Genomic DNA, 20,167 nt, shown 5'->3' with positions numbered 1-20,167 from the left:
TTGGAACTGGAGCATGTCTAAACAGAGGAAAGAGCTAAGGGGCAACAGTTGCGGAACAGGGGGCACCGCAGGAGGCTGCACAAAAGGGTTATCACAAAAATGGAATGCATGGAAATACAGTACATAGAAGGTAGCCACAGGCATGAATAGGAAACAGGATGAAAAGCACATTTGTGGAATGAAGGAGGAACTTGTGTCTCCCCGGTGCCGCATCACTACCGGTAATTGCAAACAGGATAGCCAACTACTCAGTGAGCAAACCAGCATTTGGCTGGCCTAAAAGTCGCACATTGACGTCATAATTCAGACAAACCCTTATTGAGGAAACTCCGGGTCAGACCAAGCAGGCAGCAGAGACGTGAGAAGGTATTGGCTGTCAACAGAACAGGTTGCTGACAACTTGACTTCTAGTAATAACAACCACTCTTCCTGTGTGTGAGATGTTTCTACAAATCTACACAGTGGAAAAAGTTGAGAGAAGTTATTACTCATAAAAGGAAAATATGACAATCGGTTCTCCATTTTAAGTTGTGATAGTTTTTTCATGCGGGAAACACCATTCTCTCTTCGATTTTGGTGTGAGGACCACAAGAGAATGATCACACTTTAGAGGTGTCATCCTTTCCTTTGCCACAGCAGTCAAGTCATGAGAATAATGTCAAGATCGCCCACTCATTGTGACTGTTTATGATGATGACTCGTCTCACTATTATAGTATGAGGAACCTACGTCCATATAAGGCAGTACAGTACGGCCTTATAAGGTAACGGTACGGCACAACAGGGCTGTACAATCTTTTGAATGGGGGGAAAAATTCACCTTTTAAATGCCATCTTTTAATCTACAATTCAGTATTTCACTAATTATTCTTAATGTTATTTTTAAGTAAAATAAAATAGTAGACAAAGTTTCTAAGTGTACAATTTTAATACATGTTCAGAAAATTCCTGATTTTGACATTTTCATTTCAATTTTGATTGAACACAGTTTTGTCACTTGTATTTCACTTAATTAATAAAAGTATTCCAGATTTTTTTTTTTTTTTTTTTTACACAGCAAAAAACCTTTTCTCACAACCGTTTTCTTTTCCGAGTGGCCCTAATCATACATCGTAACAATGTGATGCATGCCATGTTTCATTCAATTTAAAAATAGATGAAGAAGGGTAATAAGTATGGAACTATGTTGTATTGATATACATTTTTTTCATCAATTTGGCGGTGATCATTTAAATTCTGAAGTAAATGTCAGGATAAATAAATTGCTTGCAAAATAAAAAATTTAAATTAATAAGTATTTTCAAGAATGTAAAGGAAAATGTTCATTTAATTCAAATGTAATAATTATTTAAACTTCTGTCTAGCTAGGTTTTGCCTAGGAAGGGCATCTGGCGTAAAAAGTCCAAACCAATCATGTAATCCTCGTGTATTGTATGATTACTAAAAAATATACACAATTAAAATAAATATACAATCAAACCTCAGTTTTTGAAGTGCCGTGTTTTTGTAGGATTCGGTTTTCGCTAACATTTGGCCCCGATTTCCGTACACTGTCTCGGTTGTTGTACAATATTGCACATAACAAACTAGTCCCTTTGCCTTGTACTGTATCATTCCACACAAATGCCCTAACAAAGCACCCTACACGCTGATGACCCACCATCGGTGCATTTTTTATTGAGAGAGACTGCTAAATAACCTGACATGGGGCCAAAGAAAGTTGTGAGTGGCAGCAATTAGACAAAGAAGGTGAGAAACACTGAAAAGAACTCATGGTCAAGTACGAAGATGGCGTCCCCTCCCTTACTACCTCTCTGCTCCTCACCGTCTTCACCAACAAGAGTCTTGAATGAAGGTAAAATCCATTTCATTCCTCATATACTGTAGAATTGTTTTATGCATGGAAAACCATAATTACGCTATATAAAATGTATTTTTGTTCATATTCCTGGGTGTCTTGATAGTTTAGCATATATTGACCTACATTGCATTGCTTTTGCTGTCTTTAGTTTAGTGGTTATTGGTGATTCCAAAAGTTTTCCAGTGACATTTAACATGTGGCAGTGGTTGAGTAAAGTTTTCTATGGCCGTACCAGGAAGAAGTGAAGGGAAAATCAAAGCCCTGAGGCTGAAGATCTACCAGGAGAGTCCTGACAAGGAAGTCAGTGCAAATTTGTACTTTTTTTTTTTTCTTCTTTTAGTGCTCTGCAGCTACTTCCTCCTATGAGTAATAAGCTTCAGAACGACGGCTGCATTGCTCACAGTGGTGAGGCACAGACACTCTGTCATCCTGCTGCTTCTATATGTAAGTACTCAATAGGATTTGTGGTTTTTTATATGTCAAGGTGAGTACTTTTTGGGGCATGTTGTTGTTTTCAGTGTTGCTTCCATGCAGAAAATAAGACGTAGAAAAGGTAGAATGTGGTCCGGTTGTGATTGGACAGAGTGTGTGCAGCAATTTCAAGCTGTCAGCACTTTTGGAATCTTTTGTGGTTTATGACTTTATTAAAATAGCAGACTTTATGAAACAGCACATGAGAGTGTGACTGCAATGTTGTGTTAGCAGGAAGAAGTGTGTGTGTAAGTAAACCAACAAAGGTACTGGGACAAACTGCACGTACAGGAAGTAAAAATGGAAAAAAATATGTTATGACAGTGCCTCACAATATGGTTGATATGGGCTGAGGTGAGGACTGTGGTGTTTTTCCCCACCAAACTCATCCAACCATGGCCCATACAGCTGAGTTGTGTTGACCACGTCAGCGTTTTAGATAACATTTGACGTGTTTCAATCATATATTAGTATTAAATACTTTGATTGGAGAATAAATCAACGTACTTAAACTTAAACCCAGCGGCATTTTGCTAGATAATGACTCCCTGAGGTGAGTTTTTGTTTAACAATATCAGCAATGTAACAATGTGAAGAATGCAGCAACGACAGTTGTGAAAATAAACATAGAGAACTGAAAAATACCAATCTCACATCTCCACATACCCATCTGCTGTTTGACGCCCCTGCATGATGTGCCATGTGATGTGGAAAGCACCTCAGGTGGGATGTCCTTGTCATGCCAGTAATGTTGGAAGCCATCAGGATCGTCAACGTTACATTTTTCCTCATCAGAAAAAATGTTCTTCCCCCTTTCAATGTCCCATGTTTGGTGCTCTTGTGCAAATTCCAAACAGGCAGTTTTGTGGCGTTGAAGGAGACAAGGCCTTTTAAGATGTTTTTTGCTTTTAAAAGCCTTCTCTCACAGATGCTGTCCGATGGTTATTGGACAGCACCAGTAACAACCTTCATTTGGGCCGAGGATGGTCCCATGTCTTGACTGACAACCAATGGGATCCTCCGACTCAGGCCCGGTGACATTTTTTTGACTTGTTTGTTTCATAACCCTCAGGATCTTTGAAGAAGTTTCAAATGACTGTCTTACTGCGTCCAACATCAACAGCAATGGCGAGCCGCGAGAGGTCTTGCATGATGCAGCTCAACAATCCCACCACGTTCAAAATGAGAAAGCTTTTTTCTTTGCCATAAAGAGATCATGACAGAACATAACATTAAATCCTCATTTTTGCCATGATTTTGGCTTTCAAATGCTGTGCTCTTAATCCTTTGATGAGCAGCCTATTTCACTTTTTGTTGTTTGCAATAAATTGCTTACTTTGTTGTTTTTTTTGTTGTTTTTTGTCTCACTCACATTTTTTCTTTTTTTTCATATTTGACGCTCTACTTAGAACCTCCAGATCCAACAGTACAAAAGGTAAATGCTTGCAATTTTTCAACTGGTCTAAAAATTTTGATGAGTGTGTATTGACTTGTCTGTATAGTCAGTATGTATTTTACATACTGTATAGTGTGTAGAAATAAATAATTAAGATGAGTTGCAAAGAAACCTAATCCCTGACTAACAAATGTTTCTCAGCACTTAAAGTGTAAGCCATGTAGTCGCAGTAACTGTCTATGGCAGGGTGGTCCACCGAAGCTTGCATATGCTAATATGCTAATAAGTTATATATATTTGAAGAAAAACCAGCCTGCATCTCAGCTTTGTGCTGTAGGTGACAGTGTATATTATAGAATACAATAGTATGAGCACCTCCTTGCATTACTTGTTTTTTGCAGTTTTTTTATTTTGCAAATATTTCAACTTTCGTCTCATGAATGATTTGTTTTTCTCTTAACATTATGACTTTATTGCCCTAATATTTGGACTATAGCCTCCTAATATTATTACCTTTTCCCAACCCGATTTTTATTCTTTGTTTTGTTTCTCATAATATTACATCTTTTCTCTTTCTTTCCTATTTCAACTTTATGCTTCTAATTTTTTTTCCCCTCATTATATTCCAACTTTATTCCCATAAAATTTCCCCAAAAATTTCTTGTGAGCGTTCTAATACTGTGACTATATTCTCCTAATATTTCAATGTGATTCTTGTCAAATGACTGCTCTTTTTTTTCTAATTTTTGCTGTTGTTTTTTAAAAATATAAAAAATGTTCATCTTCTAATTTTGTTTTTTTTTTGTAACATGGAGTTTATTCCCATAATATTTAAACTAATAATATTTAAACTTGTCCTATTATAACCCCAACCTAAATTTCCAAAAATGGAAACTTCCTCCTTTTTTTTTTGTTTCTCATAATTTTACGATATAGATTTTGTTCTTTAATATTTCAATATTATGCTTCAAAATTGACATTTTTTCTTCATAATTTTCCGACTTTATTCTCCTAATATTTTGATTTTGTTTTTTTTTAAATACAAATATTTCATATTCATATCTTTCTTCAATTTTTTTCATAATACTATGACTTCATTCCCATATTTTGGTATATTTGTATATTTGTAACTTTTTTCCCCCCCGAATCTTATTTTCCCAAAATTGCAACATTATTCTTGATTTGTTTTTCATAATATTACGCCTTTGAAAAAATATTTTTTTCTTTAATATTTCAACTTCATGCTTCAAGAGTTTTTTTTCCAAATATTACAATTTTATTCTCATAAAATTTAAACTTAATGTTTGTGAAATTACTGTTTTTTTTCAATTTGTTGTTGATTTTTATTTTTAATTTTTTTAAATAGTATTTTTAGAATGTGCAGAGGGCCAATAAAAAAACAGCCACAAATGGCCCAGGGCTGCACTTTGGACACCCCTGGTTTCTGTTGATTCATGAATGCCGATGCCCGATGCAGATCGAAAGCGCCATCATGTCACCCACGCTTGCTGTCATGAGGTTCCATTGTCTACTTTCTGTCTTCACTTTAACCTTCAACTGTTCCCAAATGCAGGCTGACAGCCATGGAGACGCTGGTGAAGCAAGCATAAGGAGGAAAGATCCCCAAAGACAAGAAAAAAAAGAAACCCACCCGGATCCAAACAACTCCGTGATCTGCCATGGAACAGCGACAGCAACGCAGCAAAGTGGAGCGTTTTCTCAAGCTGGGCTACGCCCACAAGGACATTGTGAGGGTGCTGGAGAGCCTCCACCATGACGCCCAGACCAACGACATTCTAGAAGAACTCATAAAGACCTGCCACATTCGTAGCGACAAGAGCGTCCCAAGCAGTGTAAAACTGGTCTCAAGAGGCAGCAGCCCTGGGCCTATTGGGCCGGTACCGGACAAAGAGCCTGCTTCCTGTTTCAGACCAGTAGTCATAGACGGAAGCAACGTGGCCATGAGGTGAGTCAGCTATGCTGTTGTTTTTTTGTTTTTTTTTTTATATATATAATCTGCAGTCTTTAAAGTTATACCTCCTCTCGGGGGAGGAGAAAAAATCAGCCTGCATTTTTGTTAAAATAATTTATTTACATTTTTAATCGCCTGCAGAGAAGTGTTTTTCTTTGGCCCAGCTCATTTATGTTCTCAGTTCTCACTGTCCCACTCTTATAACATGCGTGAGGAGCAATCGCATTCCTGGAATGTAAAGTCCAACTAAATCTAACCGAAACTTTTCCACCTCGCGTACCAGCTTAGGCCCCTACCCCAGCACTCTCACACTCGCCAATCGTGCCGGACTTTATGTGGCAATGGCCTTGTGTGAGTACACCCTTCATGTCTGTGACATGCTTCGGTCAAGAATACAAGAGTACAGTGTTCCCTCGGTTTATCGCGGTTCACCTTTCGCGGAATGCTTCTTTTTTTATTACAGCATATGAACGCTGTTACGGGCCGAGCCTGGCCCTTTAAGAAGAATTACATTGTGGGAAGTTGAATGCCTCTCTCTTCCCTCTCTCGTCTGTCTGCACCCCCATTGTTTTCTGCGTCCAATCAAGCTCCTTTGTGCCGCCCTGCCGTGTCTCCTATGTCATTGCTAGCTTGCTTCCTAGCTTGTAAATGAATCTTCGTTTTGGAGGAGCGCTGCAACAGGACAAAAATACAAAAACGCTACAGTACAGCGGAACGGCGCCAGAACGAAAACGCACAGTCAAAGGAGTGAAATACGCGTGAGTGACTTAATAATTTCTTGTGTCCTACCTGTAGGTTGATCATTAAAATTCAAACTAAGTTTTGATCTTTTTTGAGTGTTTAAATGAGAGAAATGTGAGATAATGTTAATGCCTGTCTGAGAAAAGTGTATAAAATGCATGGTGAGGGGTTTTACAGCCTTAAAACATATATAAGCATTGTAAAAAAATGAAGTTGCGGATTTGACTTATTGTGGTCTATTATGGGAACATCCCCCACAATAAACGAGGGAACACTGTACAATTAATAATACAAATAATAATAATAATAATAATAATAATGATACTATGAAAAGGTTTTTCATAGCATGTTCTCTTTAACGTATGTTAACCAATTCATAATCCCTAACATCGCTTCTTTTGATGACTTGCTTGCTAGCAGCGTTTGCCCTTTCAGTTCACATGCAGCACCACTTCCTCTTGAGAGCAGCAGGAAGTGAAACTGTCATGTGTGCCTTCAGCTTCTCATTTTTTGTGTGTGTGTGTGTCTGTGTTTGTTTCGAGTGCACAATCACTGCGGGGCAAAGCACAACTTTGAAGTCGCCGAAACATTCCATCGACGTCCGTCCTGTCTAAAGCAACATGAAACACTACACTAAAGTAACAGTTGTGCGCACGTGACTCGAACAAGGAAGTTGTTTGTAAAAATAACAGGCATTTAGTGCAGGTAGTAAACATACAGAATAAAGGGCATCATCTTTCATTGAATCCATTCCTGCAAGAACATGAGTCATGCCGAGCTGTGTTTTCTGGCACACCTTTAATCTCACCTGATGCGGAAACAACCAGTAGAAAGAGATTTTAAACACATAGGCAATAATCATAGAACAACACAAAAGCAAGGTGGGGTACAGACCCACCATCCACGAGCCTGAATTTTCTTTTTCAGACAGAATTACGTCGCTGTTTGATGTGTGTGGTAAAAGGCAGTGTGCTAGCATGAATTAACGTGCACATTAGCACTCAATAACGTCATAAAAAAAGACCTTTATGCATTCCCACATAGTGCAAGCATTTGAGACCAAATATGAGGTGGAAGAAAAATGCTACAAATACAGTATAGTAGTCTATCCGTGCAGCGTGGGAGAAAGTTAGCACACGCACAATGGTCCGTTCAAGGACCGTCAAACAAAGTGGGTCGCCACTTCCACAGGGATTTGTAACTGCTATTTTTTCAATAAAATAATGGCCCATATTTCTAACATGGATATGCATTAACATAAAATTTGATGTGGTTATTTAAAAAAAACATTTTTAAGTGTATTTTCTTTTTTAATCATTGCACCTGAAAGCTTCCCATGGCCCCGGTTCGTCCCCGCCTATGGACCGGTACCAGGCCACGGCCCAGTGGTTGGGGCCCCTGATATAGGGGATCTTTGACGAGCGTTTTTGCAGTAAGTCTGTAAGAACAGCAGAATAGACCCAATGTGATTTTTTTTTTTTTTTTTTTCATGGCACCCAGCTTTCCTGGCTGTGCACCTGTATGTGATACAGTCATTTGGTGAAATTCTGCTTCGGGTCCCAGTGTGGCCAGGTGGGTGGACCCTGCATGTGTACCCATTGTCTCACACAGTGCAGCAGGGTGGACACCTCGCTGTTTGTGAGTGAAAAGATGTCAGGGTTGGCACTTTCCACACGTTGCCAGAGCTGCACCTTTGAAAGGAATCCATGTACAGTATTTAATCCTTATTCGTGAGCAGGTTTACATTTGCAACTTTCGGCCATGTATACACTTGATTCACGCGTTGAAATATCCACCATGGATACCACGGATCCATGGATACCAGCCTGGCTCACTTCCAAGCAGCTTTGCATCATCGCACGTCTCATTCGTCACAACATGATAAGCAGCAGTATGGAACAGTGAGACTTTATGTCCTGCTCCTGTTCGCTCACAAAGGGCTTTTTAGCAGCCTTGTCTTTTCAGAGTTTATCATAAGCACAACAGCCTCCAGCACAGGAGTTGATCGTCTTGGAAACGTCTTGATGAGTGCCTCCTGGTGCAAAGCACGTAACAGAGACTATTGTTTGCAGTAACTGAATATTTTTTTTTTTGTATTGTAACTTTATTCCAGCCTTGAAACATCAGCAAAAGCGCTCACTTCCTCATTCTCCACCACACTAGTGCGAGGTGCATTCACAGACACTCCGAACATCAACACAACAAAAGCAGGTCTATGAGACCACTGGAGCAACAACTCATTTTGGATAAAGCTGCAGCTACAGTAATCAGTCATTTGTTTTCAGTGTTTCAGCCACTGTTTTATAAATGGAACTTTTCATCTCCTAACTGACAATCAGATGGACATACAACACAAATACAGCGAAAAAAACGCCAACTTTTTCTTTTTCCTTTCTTTTTCAATTTGGTTAACATTTTGGCCTTGTCAGAGGTCAGGTGTCCCTAAAGTCTGGACGTATACTAAACTCATATAATATTCATACACTCCCGATTCAAATTTCAAGACCAGTTGAAAAATTGCAAGAATTTACATTTTGCACTGTTGGATCTTAAGGAGTGAGGCAAAAAAAATTGAGTAAGCAATTTAGTGCAAACAAAGTAAAATAGGCTGGTCATCATTTAAGAGCACAGCCTTTAAATGGCCAAATCTTGGCAAAAATGTGGATTCAATGTCATTTTCTGTCAGGTATTCACACTGTCATGATCTCTTGATGGCAAAGGCAAAAAGCTTTCTCTCTTTGAACTCGGATTGTTGAGCTGCATAAGCAAGGCCGTTGCTGAGGTTGGACGCAGTAAGACATTTGAAACTTCTTCAGAGATCCTGAGGGTTAAGGAACAAAAAAAATCAAGTGGGAGACCCCACATCACATCTGCCGGTTTGCAAAAAACACAACATCGAGGTCTTGCACGGATCAGAAACGTGGCCCTCGTGTTGGAAGTACCAGAACGTTTGGAAGAGGTGGTCATGGCCAGTGAAGGTACTGCCGTCTTCAAAATAGGTAAAAAAAATTAACCAAAGTTCAAAGTGGTCCTGATGCCGGAGGATCCGATTTGCTGTCTGTCAAGACACGGGACCATACTCGGCCCAAATGAAGGTTGTTACTGGTGCCGAGTACAGTCTAATAACTATCAGACGGCATCTACGAAAGAAGGCTTTTAAGAACAAAAAACATCTTCAAAGGCCTCCTCTCCTTTAACGCCACAAAATTACCCGTTTGGAATCTGCACGAGATCACCAAACATGGGACTTGGAAAGGCGGAAGAAAGTTTTATTCTCTGACAAGGAGATCCCACCTGAGGTGTTAACAATGGAGCTTCAGATTGTGCAGGGGAGTCAACCGGCAGCTGGCCATGTGGTGATGTTGCAGGGGTCATCCCTCACGACTGAAGACCCTCGTCTGTGTGGTATCGACTGGCTTTTTCAAGAGGACATCGCTGCCGGAGTAACTCACTCTTTTGGACCATCCTGCGTGTTGATCTAAATCCAATTGAGAACATTTTGGGATGGATGGCAAGGGAAGTTTACAAAAATGGACATCAGTTCCAGACAGTGGATGCCCTCCGTGAAGCCATCTTCACCGCCTGGAGCAACATTCCCACTAGCCTCCTGGAAACACTGGCATCAAGCATGCCCACACCAATGGTTGAGGTCTTTGAGTCTATTTTAGGGATTTCGTTTTTGTTTTTTTTTTAAGCTATGGTCTTAAACTTTTGAGCCTATTTCACTTTAACGCTTGTTTGCAATAAATTGCTTACTCAAAATGTTTCTGTCCCATTTCTTCTTTTTGCATTTTGAAGCTCAACTTAGAACCTCTTTAAGATCCAACCATGCAAAATGTTAATTCTTGCAATTTTTCAAGTGGTGTTAAAATTTTGATGGGGTTGAAATTTTGGATGTATTGTACAAAAAAACTTTAATTGAATTTGTAATGAATTAATAATTCAAAAAAATCATAATTTTTTTCAATATTCCAACTATGAATTTAAAAATATATAAGTAATACATTAAATTAAGAAGAAAATGTTTATATTATTTATTTCTATTATATACAGTAGTCTCTGGTGTTGTAATGGTACAAGCTTTTTGGCAGAGGGCACAGGTTTGATACCCGGCCAGAGAGAGCTAAACCGTTCACGCCATTGACTCACTGAGAAGGGAAACACCAAAAGGAAAAACAAAATACTTGCAGTACGTATGCAAATACTTCCTCTTAAAGTGTGTGAGGGGATTTTATGAAGAGTTACACAACATACAGCAACACGAGTTGGCAGAATGTGTGGAAGCGGTAATAGCGCCTGCATGTCAGGCAAAACGCCGGAAGACGACACCCAACAATTTCACGGTCAATTCTCCTCATGTGTCTCATTCCTTAACTACGAGGTGACACCAGTGTGAAAGTAATACTCATGAGCTTCCTTGTCGTCGGGATGAGATCGGATAAAGTAAATACAGGACCGGTATTGCCGATACAGATACCGATACATTTTACTTGAAATTTTTCTGAATGATTAAAATCTGTTGATCGTGATTACAATAAGAATAGAACACAGGACAAAGATTTGAAGCAAACACCAAAAACGACCACTAACGAATGGCCAAAAATTTCATTGTTGGAATTGCGACCCCCATAAAAATACACAAACCAACAGGAGGTCATCAAACCAAATGCCTCCCTCGCTCACGGTGCAACCAACATAGCATAACAAATAACATGTGGAACTGGCACCACAGTTCTAACTATGCACCACAATGTAACTATGCCTTCATCAAAATAAATGTTTACGCACAACCAGGCCTGTCACAATAACACATTTTGCTGGACGATAATTGTTCTACAAATTATTGTCAATAATCGATATTATTGACATTTTTTGAGACCATGTTTTCATGAATTATATGGCAAAATAATGACTACATCGTATCAAAACCAATCACCTTTAATCTCTCAAGAGTATTTAACATTGATTGATTGATTGATTTGAACATTATTATTTTTCTCACATTCGTTCACATTAGCATACCTCTCATATCACAATTCCAAATGTTGAAAAGGAGCAGCAAGAAGCAGAGCTTATTCAATCCTACCCCCTCTTTGTTTCACATCCAACAGCTAATACCTGTCACAAAGACTAATACTACTAAATGTCACATCAATTGCTGTTACATTTGTTCATTTCCCATTCAACATGGTCCCTTTACTAGTTCTGAGGTTTGTAAATCTCTGTGGTTTATCATCATTCTTCCTCATATTTTCTAAACATCAACTACTTGTCGTGTCTTTTGAAGTGGGTAATTTTCGTGCATCGTTTGAGTTTTTCACTCAACCTGTTCCATACTTTGATTCCACATTCAGATATGCTGAATGTTTTTAGCGTTGTGCGGGCGTCTAAGTGTTTTAAGTCAACTTTTTTTTCCCTAAGATCATATTTCCTCTCTCTTGATGAAAATAATCCTATTATGTTTCTGGGTAGCTCGTTATTTTTTGCTTTATGCATAATTTTAGCTGTTTGAAAGTTTACCAGATCAACAAATTTTAGTAGTTGTGATTTTAGGAATAGGGGGTTTGTAGCAGCCTTATGGATGACCCTAATTGATCTTTTTTGTGGTACAGTTACTGAGTGAAGTCTGCTTTTGTAGTTATTTCCCTATATCTCCGCACAATAACTTAGATATGGTAATACTAGAGAACAATAGAGAATATGGAGTGATTTTTGGTCCAGAACAAATTTTGCCTTATTGAGTATAGACATGTTTCTTGCCCCTTTATGTTGTATAGTTTTAATGTTATATTTCCAACTCATTTGGTCATCTATTATAACACCTAGAAACTTATTTTCATTCACTTTGTCAATGTCCACACCATCTATTTGTATTTCTAAGTATCTTTTCTGCTGTTACCAAATAGCATTGTTTTAGTTTTATTGGAACATTGACTGGAACATTGTCATTGGAATGTCAAGAGCTTTTAAATAAATTAAACAACCAACATGATAAATTAAACAACATAATAAATTAAACAAAAAAAAGACCAAAAAAAAAATCAATGAAAATAAAATCGGCTCCGTCTCTTTTACCAAAAATTGCACTGCGATGTTTCTGACGTCCTTCAACAATTGCTGTTTGTGACATGTACATTCTCCCAGGCAATTCGTACTGTCTAACATTTCTCGAAATGTTGGCTTTTCAACTCTATTGGAAGGTTGCATTTCTTTCGCAGTGTAGCGGGCGACACCGTCTGTGAGCGCGCGCCGCATTTTGCATTGTTTTGTTGACTGTCGGGATGAAGGCTCTGCTGCACCTCCTTCGCCTTAGAAACCATGGCTTTTGTGCCTTCATTTATATTAGCGTTTGCTTGCTAACTGCTAGCACTCCGTCTGTGGATCCACTCACGAGTAGCCACGCCTCCGCAAAGAGGCTGAATGAGGAGACGGTTCACTCTCTGTTCATTCCATCATAGAACCAATGCGCGCAAACAAGCGTATATGCACGTCAATTCATCAAGGCGGCAGAATTATCGACTTGGTTTTTTATCGTGACAGGTCTATGCACAACATGCAAAACAATACTATTTTACATTCATTTGTAACCCGCAAGGTATGCTGGATAACTCCGTTTGGCCTTGCCAGCATGCCCTGCGGGTTATAAATTAGTATCGGTACAAGATGAGTGTGGTGAAGTCAGGTAGAACTGAAAAATATCAATCTCATGCTAGTGTCGATCCTATGCTCATACCACCCTTGGTATCAACACAGTGGATATTTAGATTGACCCACCCAGCGCTACTTTTTATTACACAGTGTGTCTGACATTTAGAAGGAACTATGTTATCTACATCTGTACTGCTCTTTTACAGAAGTGTCATTCTTTAGCTGTCTACTTCCTAAAAAAAAAAGAGGAAGAGCTTGGGTGCAACAGGTCTGTGTGTGCTGTTGTTGACTGTAACTAGTGTGTGTGTGTGTGTGTGTGTGTGTGTGTGTGTGTAGCCATGGAGACAAGAAGGTGTTTTCCTGCCAGGGCATCCAGATGGCAGTGAACTGGTTCTGGGACAAAGGGCTGCGAAACATCACTGTGTTCATTCCCCTGTGGAGGAAGGAGCAGCCGCGGCCCGAGGCCCCCATTACGGGTAAGGTCACATGACCCAATGATTCCATCACAAAATACTGGTGATGTAAAAGGCTTCATTATGCTACAGCGTAGTTAACATGCCGCTATGTCTTCATGCTGTTATGCTTGCAGGTCTTTGTCAAAACGCGACAGGGCAGTGTTGTCCTGACACTCTCGTTGACTAGCTACAGTTCTTAGCTGCCTGTGTAGCAGTACGAGTAAACAATAGTGGCTTTTAAAGCAACATCCACATCGTTGTTGGAGCTGGAACTGTTCTCTTTGAAACACTTTTTTTGTACATGTTGCGCCGAAACTGGAGCCTGGAGCCTTGTGTAGGCGGGCTGTGTGACCCCTGAACGAGCTGAGGCAGGCGGATTTAAAAATGGCGCTTTCACGGGATGAAAAAACGCAGACATGATGTACTAAAAAAAAGCTGACCAATCACAGCTCTGCAGCCCACATCGCCGTTGACGAGAGTTTAGACATTTTTGGAGATGTGCGGAGGTTTTGGAGAGGAAGAAGTGACACAATGTCTGCTATTAAATTCAAAAGGTTTTGTAATAAATCACAAATGCGTCTTTTCCCAATGCGCCCGGCAGACCAACACATCCTGCATGAGCTGGAGAGGAGGAATATCCTGGTGTACACGCCGTCACGCTGCGTGAACGGTAAGAGGGTGGTGTGCTACGACGACCGCTTTATCGTGAGGTTGGCTTTCGACTTGGACGGCATCATCGTGTCCAACGACAACTACCGTGACCTTCAGACGGAGAATCCCCAGTGGAAGAAATTCATCGAGGAGAGGCTGCTGATGTACACCTTCGTCAGTGACAAGTAAGCTGCACTCTTGCGTGACGAAGTCGGGTTTTACACGTGCTACACGGCTTTGGACAGCCTAGATTGTTGAGACCTGACCGTTCCAGGATACACAGTCATAACTACGATGCTCAGTGAACACAAACACACCGTAGACCAGTTGCAAACATAAACATGACTAACTCACCTTGGAAGCCTCCAACAGCAGATAAAACTGGTCCTGTTCTGTTGGTAAAGGTTCAGTAAATATAAAATCATTAGTTCACCTTACATCCATGAAGACACAAATTATCCATCGTAAGTTCCGTCAGCCTGGGATGCATTAGCGACATCGTGTTACCGAAAGAACTGAACTTTTGACTGCTACCTCACTGGAACCAATAGACAGTTGTTTACCCACAATAACCATCAACTTCTGTGCCAATTACGTCCAATCTTAATGACGACTGCCGCACTGAATAGCCAGTGAAATTGTGAGAAGGTCGATGTGCTGGTTGGTGGGCGGGCGTTTGTCATAAAAACAGATCACTGTGCATCAACGGTGCATCCATGTTGGGTCTTAAACGTTGTTGAAATGTCAAACTTGTGCAATGTTGAGTGTTGATAAATGAAAAGACTAGTAGGGTATAGTTAATTTAATAAGTCAGAGTTAGCTTGCGCATTAAACGCTCAGCATTATTCTGTCAGTGGTCCTCCCTTGCTCTATTAGCGTTGACAGTGTTGCTTTTGGTAGTCATAATCTTTTGGGAACTCCTCGTAAAGCCCCAGAATAATTACTTACCAATTTATTGTAAAATATACCAAATGGGATGGCTACTTTTTTGAGTGGAAGTAGAACAATATGATGTCAAACGCCACCTTTCATGTGAAGGCGCACTGAGAACAAAGCCGAGAACTGGACAAAGTTAGCTGATAACCACCGTTGCGGTACCGTTTAGTTGTGTTTAGTTGTGCTGCATCTTGAGCACAAAGCCTGGGTGGGTTGATCCACTTTCACAGAATACCCCCACAGTGTCAGGAATCCATGCGGCTTTGTTTGTGGAGTTAGTGAAGACTCTGACCTCGTAAGACCAACGGTCTCCACCTTCGGAACGCCTGATTCTGCCTTCAGAAAAAGCTGTGTAACGTACTCCATTTTTGTAGTATCCTTGTGATATTTGGTTTGGGGCTACGTAATACTTCAAGCTATGGTCCCTTATGTTTTCCAGTCCATACCACCAAAATGGTCATTTTAAAGGCACATTTTTCTGAACAAAATTTAAGCGAAGTCCAAAAATTCCTTCATTTTAGTGTATTCAGATTGCTATTCCTCGGTATCAGTAGCACTTAGACACATTCCAACTGTTGGGGAGGAAAAAAAATCACTTTATTAACTTTGAAAGCCTTGCCTCTACTCCAAATGCTTTAATGACAACTTTACACGTACTTTGGCTACGTTTTTTAGCCGTTTTACATCAGTGATTTTCAACTGGTGGTCCCTTTTCAGTCGCGCGTTAAAAAAAAAAACAAAAATGTAATGACCTGATGTCCGTGAATGCATCTTGCATTTTTGTCTGTGCTATTCGCGTGCAATGCCGCCACGGCGTGCGTATCATGTTTGTGGGCGACTTTGTCAAGCTTGAGTGGGAGGGGAAGGACATCGAGTGGGGACTTAATTAGTAGAAATAGTTGGAAAATATTAAAAAAAACAGGACAAATTGGGAAAATGCTGTAATTTTATGAGAATAAAGTCATTAGTACTTGTATGGTTGCCCTTACATGCTAAACAAAGTGTAAGATACTCTTCCCTGTTATATAGCTTGGATTTGATGTTTTGCTGGTATTCCAGGTTCATGCCTCCAGATGATCCCTTGGGTCGAAACGGTCCCACCATTGATGATTTTCTGCTGAAGAAGCCAAAGAATCTCGACAACAAACTGCAACACTGTCCTTACGGTTGGTTCACATCTCTGTGAAACATCAATGTCATGCTTGCCATGATTGTATTATTTCTGGTCCTCTACTTGCAATAGATATTTGTTTTATTTTTAGCAGGTCATCATTGACTTTTAAAGTACAGTGCCTGCGTGAGTGCCCCGGAAGAGGTGGCCTCAAGCACGAGCGCAGATGCACATGCAACATAGACACGCCATGACTCAAAACTGTAGAAATACTCAAACTAATGCACCAAGTCAAGTTTATGTTGACACCCGTCTGTCTCGACCAACTCATCAAGTCATCACTGATGTGCTGTTTGCCAAACACGCACACAGTTTCACGTAATGTTGACATCTGGACTTCCCTACTGAGAATGCTGCATCCAAATAAGCGGAGGAAAATGGATGGATGGATGGACATAATATTGACCAAGTACAGGAACTCTTACCTTTTGTGTCCACCGCCGTCACACGCGTTATTTAGCGTGGGAAGCACCTTCCGTTTGCGTCTAACACACAGCATCTGCAAAGCAAGGAAGCTAAGCTATAAGCTAGAGTTAGGGAGCCAAATTACTCCACCTGAATTACCTATTGATAACAATCATGTGGTGTCCAATCATCACGATTGTTATCACTCACATTTCGGTGAATGCAAGGTTTTATTCACTTGTCATACTCATAGAATTATTTAGAAACTATTGCATGGTCACTTGTTGCTAGGCGGAATTTGTAGGGCAGAATCATATCTGCCCCCCAGTGTGGCCGTTTTTTTTTTTTTTTTTAACGACATAGCAATCATGCCCACCACTTGTCTCCTTTAGGATACAAGTGTACTTATGGAGTGAAGTGCAAGTTCTACCACCCAGAAAGGACCAACCAATCACAGCTGTCCGTGGCCGATGAGCTCCGGGCGCAAATTGATAGAGCGAAGACATCAAGTCTGAAAGCAAGCGTGCAGGACACGCATCGCTGCCCTGGCGTGTACCAGCCGGAGCACAGGCGCAACCCCTCCGAGGAGACGCCCCACGGCGAGCACTTCATCTATCACAGCAGTCCCGTAGGGCAGCCTGGCCCGCGCACCTCCACAAGCCTGGACGTGGACGAAGCCTTCGGCTCCATGGACAGCGGCATGTCCAAACTCCACGTCCAGACGGAGCCCCACAGCTACAGCAGCGGGGTGGCCAGCTACAGCCTCAGCCACGATGGATACTCCCTCCCGGGGTTGCACTGCGGGGGAGCCTACTACCATTCCAGTCCGTTCATGTATGCATCCGTGTGCGCCCACTGCACGTGTGCTCACCAGCAGGCCAGGGTGCCCCCGGCTGCCCACCACCCGGCATGGTCCTCCTGTCCAGCCATGCCCCCGCATCACATGGAGGCCCCCTCTTACTTAAGGCGGACCACCGCCAAGGAGAGCCACAGCCTGCCCAGCGACCCGCACGTGCCCAGTGCCGCCAGAGAGCAACGCAAGGACATGAGGAGGCAGCTGAGCACGCTCTTCCCCAAGGACACCGTGGACGGCTTCATGAACGCCTACCCGCACGTGTCAGACATGTTGGAGCTGATGTCGCTCATCAACAACCACAGGAGCAACCACATTACCTAAGTCAGTTCTCATTTTGGAAGCAAAATACTGAAGATACACCAACACACAGGTGAACCTCTGAGACAGGGGTGTCCAAAGTGCAGCCCGGGGGCCATTTGTGACCTGAGGCTGTTTTTGTTTTTTTTATTGGCCCACGACACATTCTAAAAATAGAATTGAACAAGACAACAGGAGCAAAAACGCAAAAAGCAGCAGTAATTTCACAAGAATAATGGCAAAATATTAGAAAATAAAGTTAGAATATTACAAGAAAAAACTCATCTCAATTTAATGAGAATAAATTCATATTATTAAAAACATGTCATTGAAGCATAAAGTTGAAATATATAAAAAAAATATATATATGTATATTTTAGATTTTGGAAAATTACATTGGGAAAAAGTTATATTAGGAGAATAAAGCCGTAATTTTAGGAGGAAAAAAGTTGTCATTTTATGAGAAAAAAGTTGTAATACTACGGAAGAAACATGTACATTTTAGAAGCATGAAGTTGTCATATTAAAAGAAAAAGATGAGTTTATAACGTCATGCGGGAAACTAAACAAAACAAAGAATGAATTTACAATGCAAAATATCAAAGTGGCACATCCATCCTTTGATTTTTCAATATGTGGCCCTCAATGGAAAACGTTTTGGATCTGCTCGCTGGAAGACATTTGATTTAAGTCAAAGACAAACCCACACAGGGTGGACCTGTATCGCCGATACCGATAATACAGATAAAATGTACAGCATACATGTACCACTGTTTTAAAAAAAAGCTTTATGCTTCACTGAGTGTTTTTCCTCATCCGTGTCCCGGATCGCAACATAATATTAATAGTAATAAACAGAAGCAAACTGTAAAAAATATTGATCTCATCGTGCGTGCATCGATCCGATACGGATCTGCCCGACGCTTTACACATGGAACATACACATGGAACAGTACCGGTACCAGTACCGGTACCACACTCAAGCTTGCGTCATTTGCGAAGCTCTCGCGTGACGGCATATACGAGGATGGCTGCACTTCTGTGTTTGTATGAGACTTTCAGTTTAGAACAGGGGTGACAGAAGGGATGACGGAAGGAAAAAGAACGCAGTTACCGTTGAAATGTGGCGCATTATTGTGCACTGATATTGATATCAACCGTCTGGAGGTGGCTTCATTCGCCATTGTTCAGTACAACTACACTGGAAGCTAAATAGCTCGTCGACAAGAGTTGCGGTTGCTCATGTTCAGGAAAACACTGTCCCCTAGCGTTTTGGTAGAGAATTGCAAGTCATGAGCGCAGCCCTCGTCTTTAATCTCATGAAAAATCTTTCAGAGGCACATGCCACAACAAAGCTAAATCCCAATTCTTTGGCAATCTGCCCAACATTGCTCATAAAAAAATATTTTATTAGGGTAATGGCCAATAAAAAAACGGCTCACTGGAAATGTCCCCAGGCCCGCACTTTGGAGCCCCCTGCTTTAGAAACTGAATTTTTTTTTTTTTTTATTTTTTACACACAAGTTCATTTGAAAGAGGAGTTGTTAACGTGTCAAAAATGCTGACTAATCACTTATTTGTGCATTTGGATGACTGAAAGAGTGCAAGAGTGACAAACACGCCCATGTATTTTTTTTAGCTTTAAAAATCAACTGATTACGGCGTGAATGTGTTGCTCTTTCTTTGCTGTTGACGTTTTTTTTTTTTTAAAAAGTGCCATGCACTGTGCTCCAGACATGCTACTTCCTGTAGCTTTTCAAATTAAAGCAGCGAATGTTGTTTTCTCATGTTGCCTCAAAGTGAGGAATGCTAATGTGTGCATTATATGACTGCTTTTCTAGAATTAAATATAGTCACTTCACTTTTTGTTGTCAACTACAAATAAACACAACAGTAAAATGCATGCTGGGAAATTATTTTCGGTGGAAAACGAGACGATCACTCATCCAAACAATTGCGCTTGACAAAATCCACGACAAAATGAACTGATGAATTTCGTCAACGAATATAACCAAGACGGTAAGTTTGACAGATATTAAGTCCTTGTGATAGAACATCTACACCGGAAGCGTGTCTTCTTCGTTGACACAGGCTAAGCCCAGGTAACATCACTGAGGTCATATGGACATCTGCTGGTCACATTAGGTATTACACTCCGTTTAACGGCACGTGCTGTAACATTTATATACTGCAATATTAACGTCTGAAAATTGTTTCATTTTAGACAATATATCAATTATAATACAAGGTTAGTGAGAAGTTATTGACTTATTGAGAGCAAATCTACTTTTTATCATACATTTTATTA

General features: G+C 40.5%; 1 protein-coding gene across 2 annotated transcripts; it reads left to right on the top strand.

The window, feature by feature from the left end:
• The first annotated feature begins 1,840 nt into the window (after positions 1-1,840).
• LOC129172161 (endoribonuclease ZC3H12A-like) lies at positions 1,841-19,986 on the top strand. 2 transcript variants are annotated; one of them, XM_054761626.1, is made up of 7 exons: positions 1,841-2,304; positions 3,750-3,766; positions 5,301-5,693; positions 13,425-13,564; positions 14,145-14,379; positions 16,190-16,296; positions 17,099-19,986. In XM_054761626.1, the coding sequence occupies exons 3-7, from the start codon at positions 5,407-5,409 to the stop codon at positions 17,881-17,883; spliced, it is 1,554 nt and encodes a 517-aa protein (XP_054617601.1). In that variant the 5' UTR covers positions 1,841-2,304; positions 3,750-3,766; positions 5,301-5,406; the 3' UTR covers positions 17,884-19,986. The 2 variants fall into 2 exon arrangements, with proteins under 2 accessions (XP_054617601.1, XP_054617600.1); XM_054761625.1 differs by having other exon boundaries at positions 3,741-3,766; positions 17,099-19,985.
• Positions 19,987-20,167: the final 181 nt, after the last annotated feature.

This window comes from Dunckerocampus dactyliophorus, chromosome 19 (assembly GCF_027744805.1).
Source record: "Dunckerocampus dactyliophorus isolate RoL2022-P2 chromosome 19, RoL_Ddac_1.1, whole genome shotgun sequence".
Taxonomy (NCBI): Eukaryota; Metazoa; Chordata; class Actinopteri; order Syngnathiformes; family Syngnathidae; genus Dunckerocampus; species Dunckerocampus dactyliophorus.
Note: the sequence above shows the minus strand (reverse complement) of the source record. Positions and strands in the feature narration are given on the sequence as shown.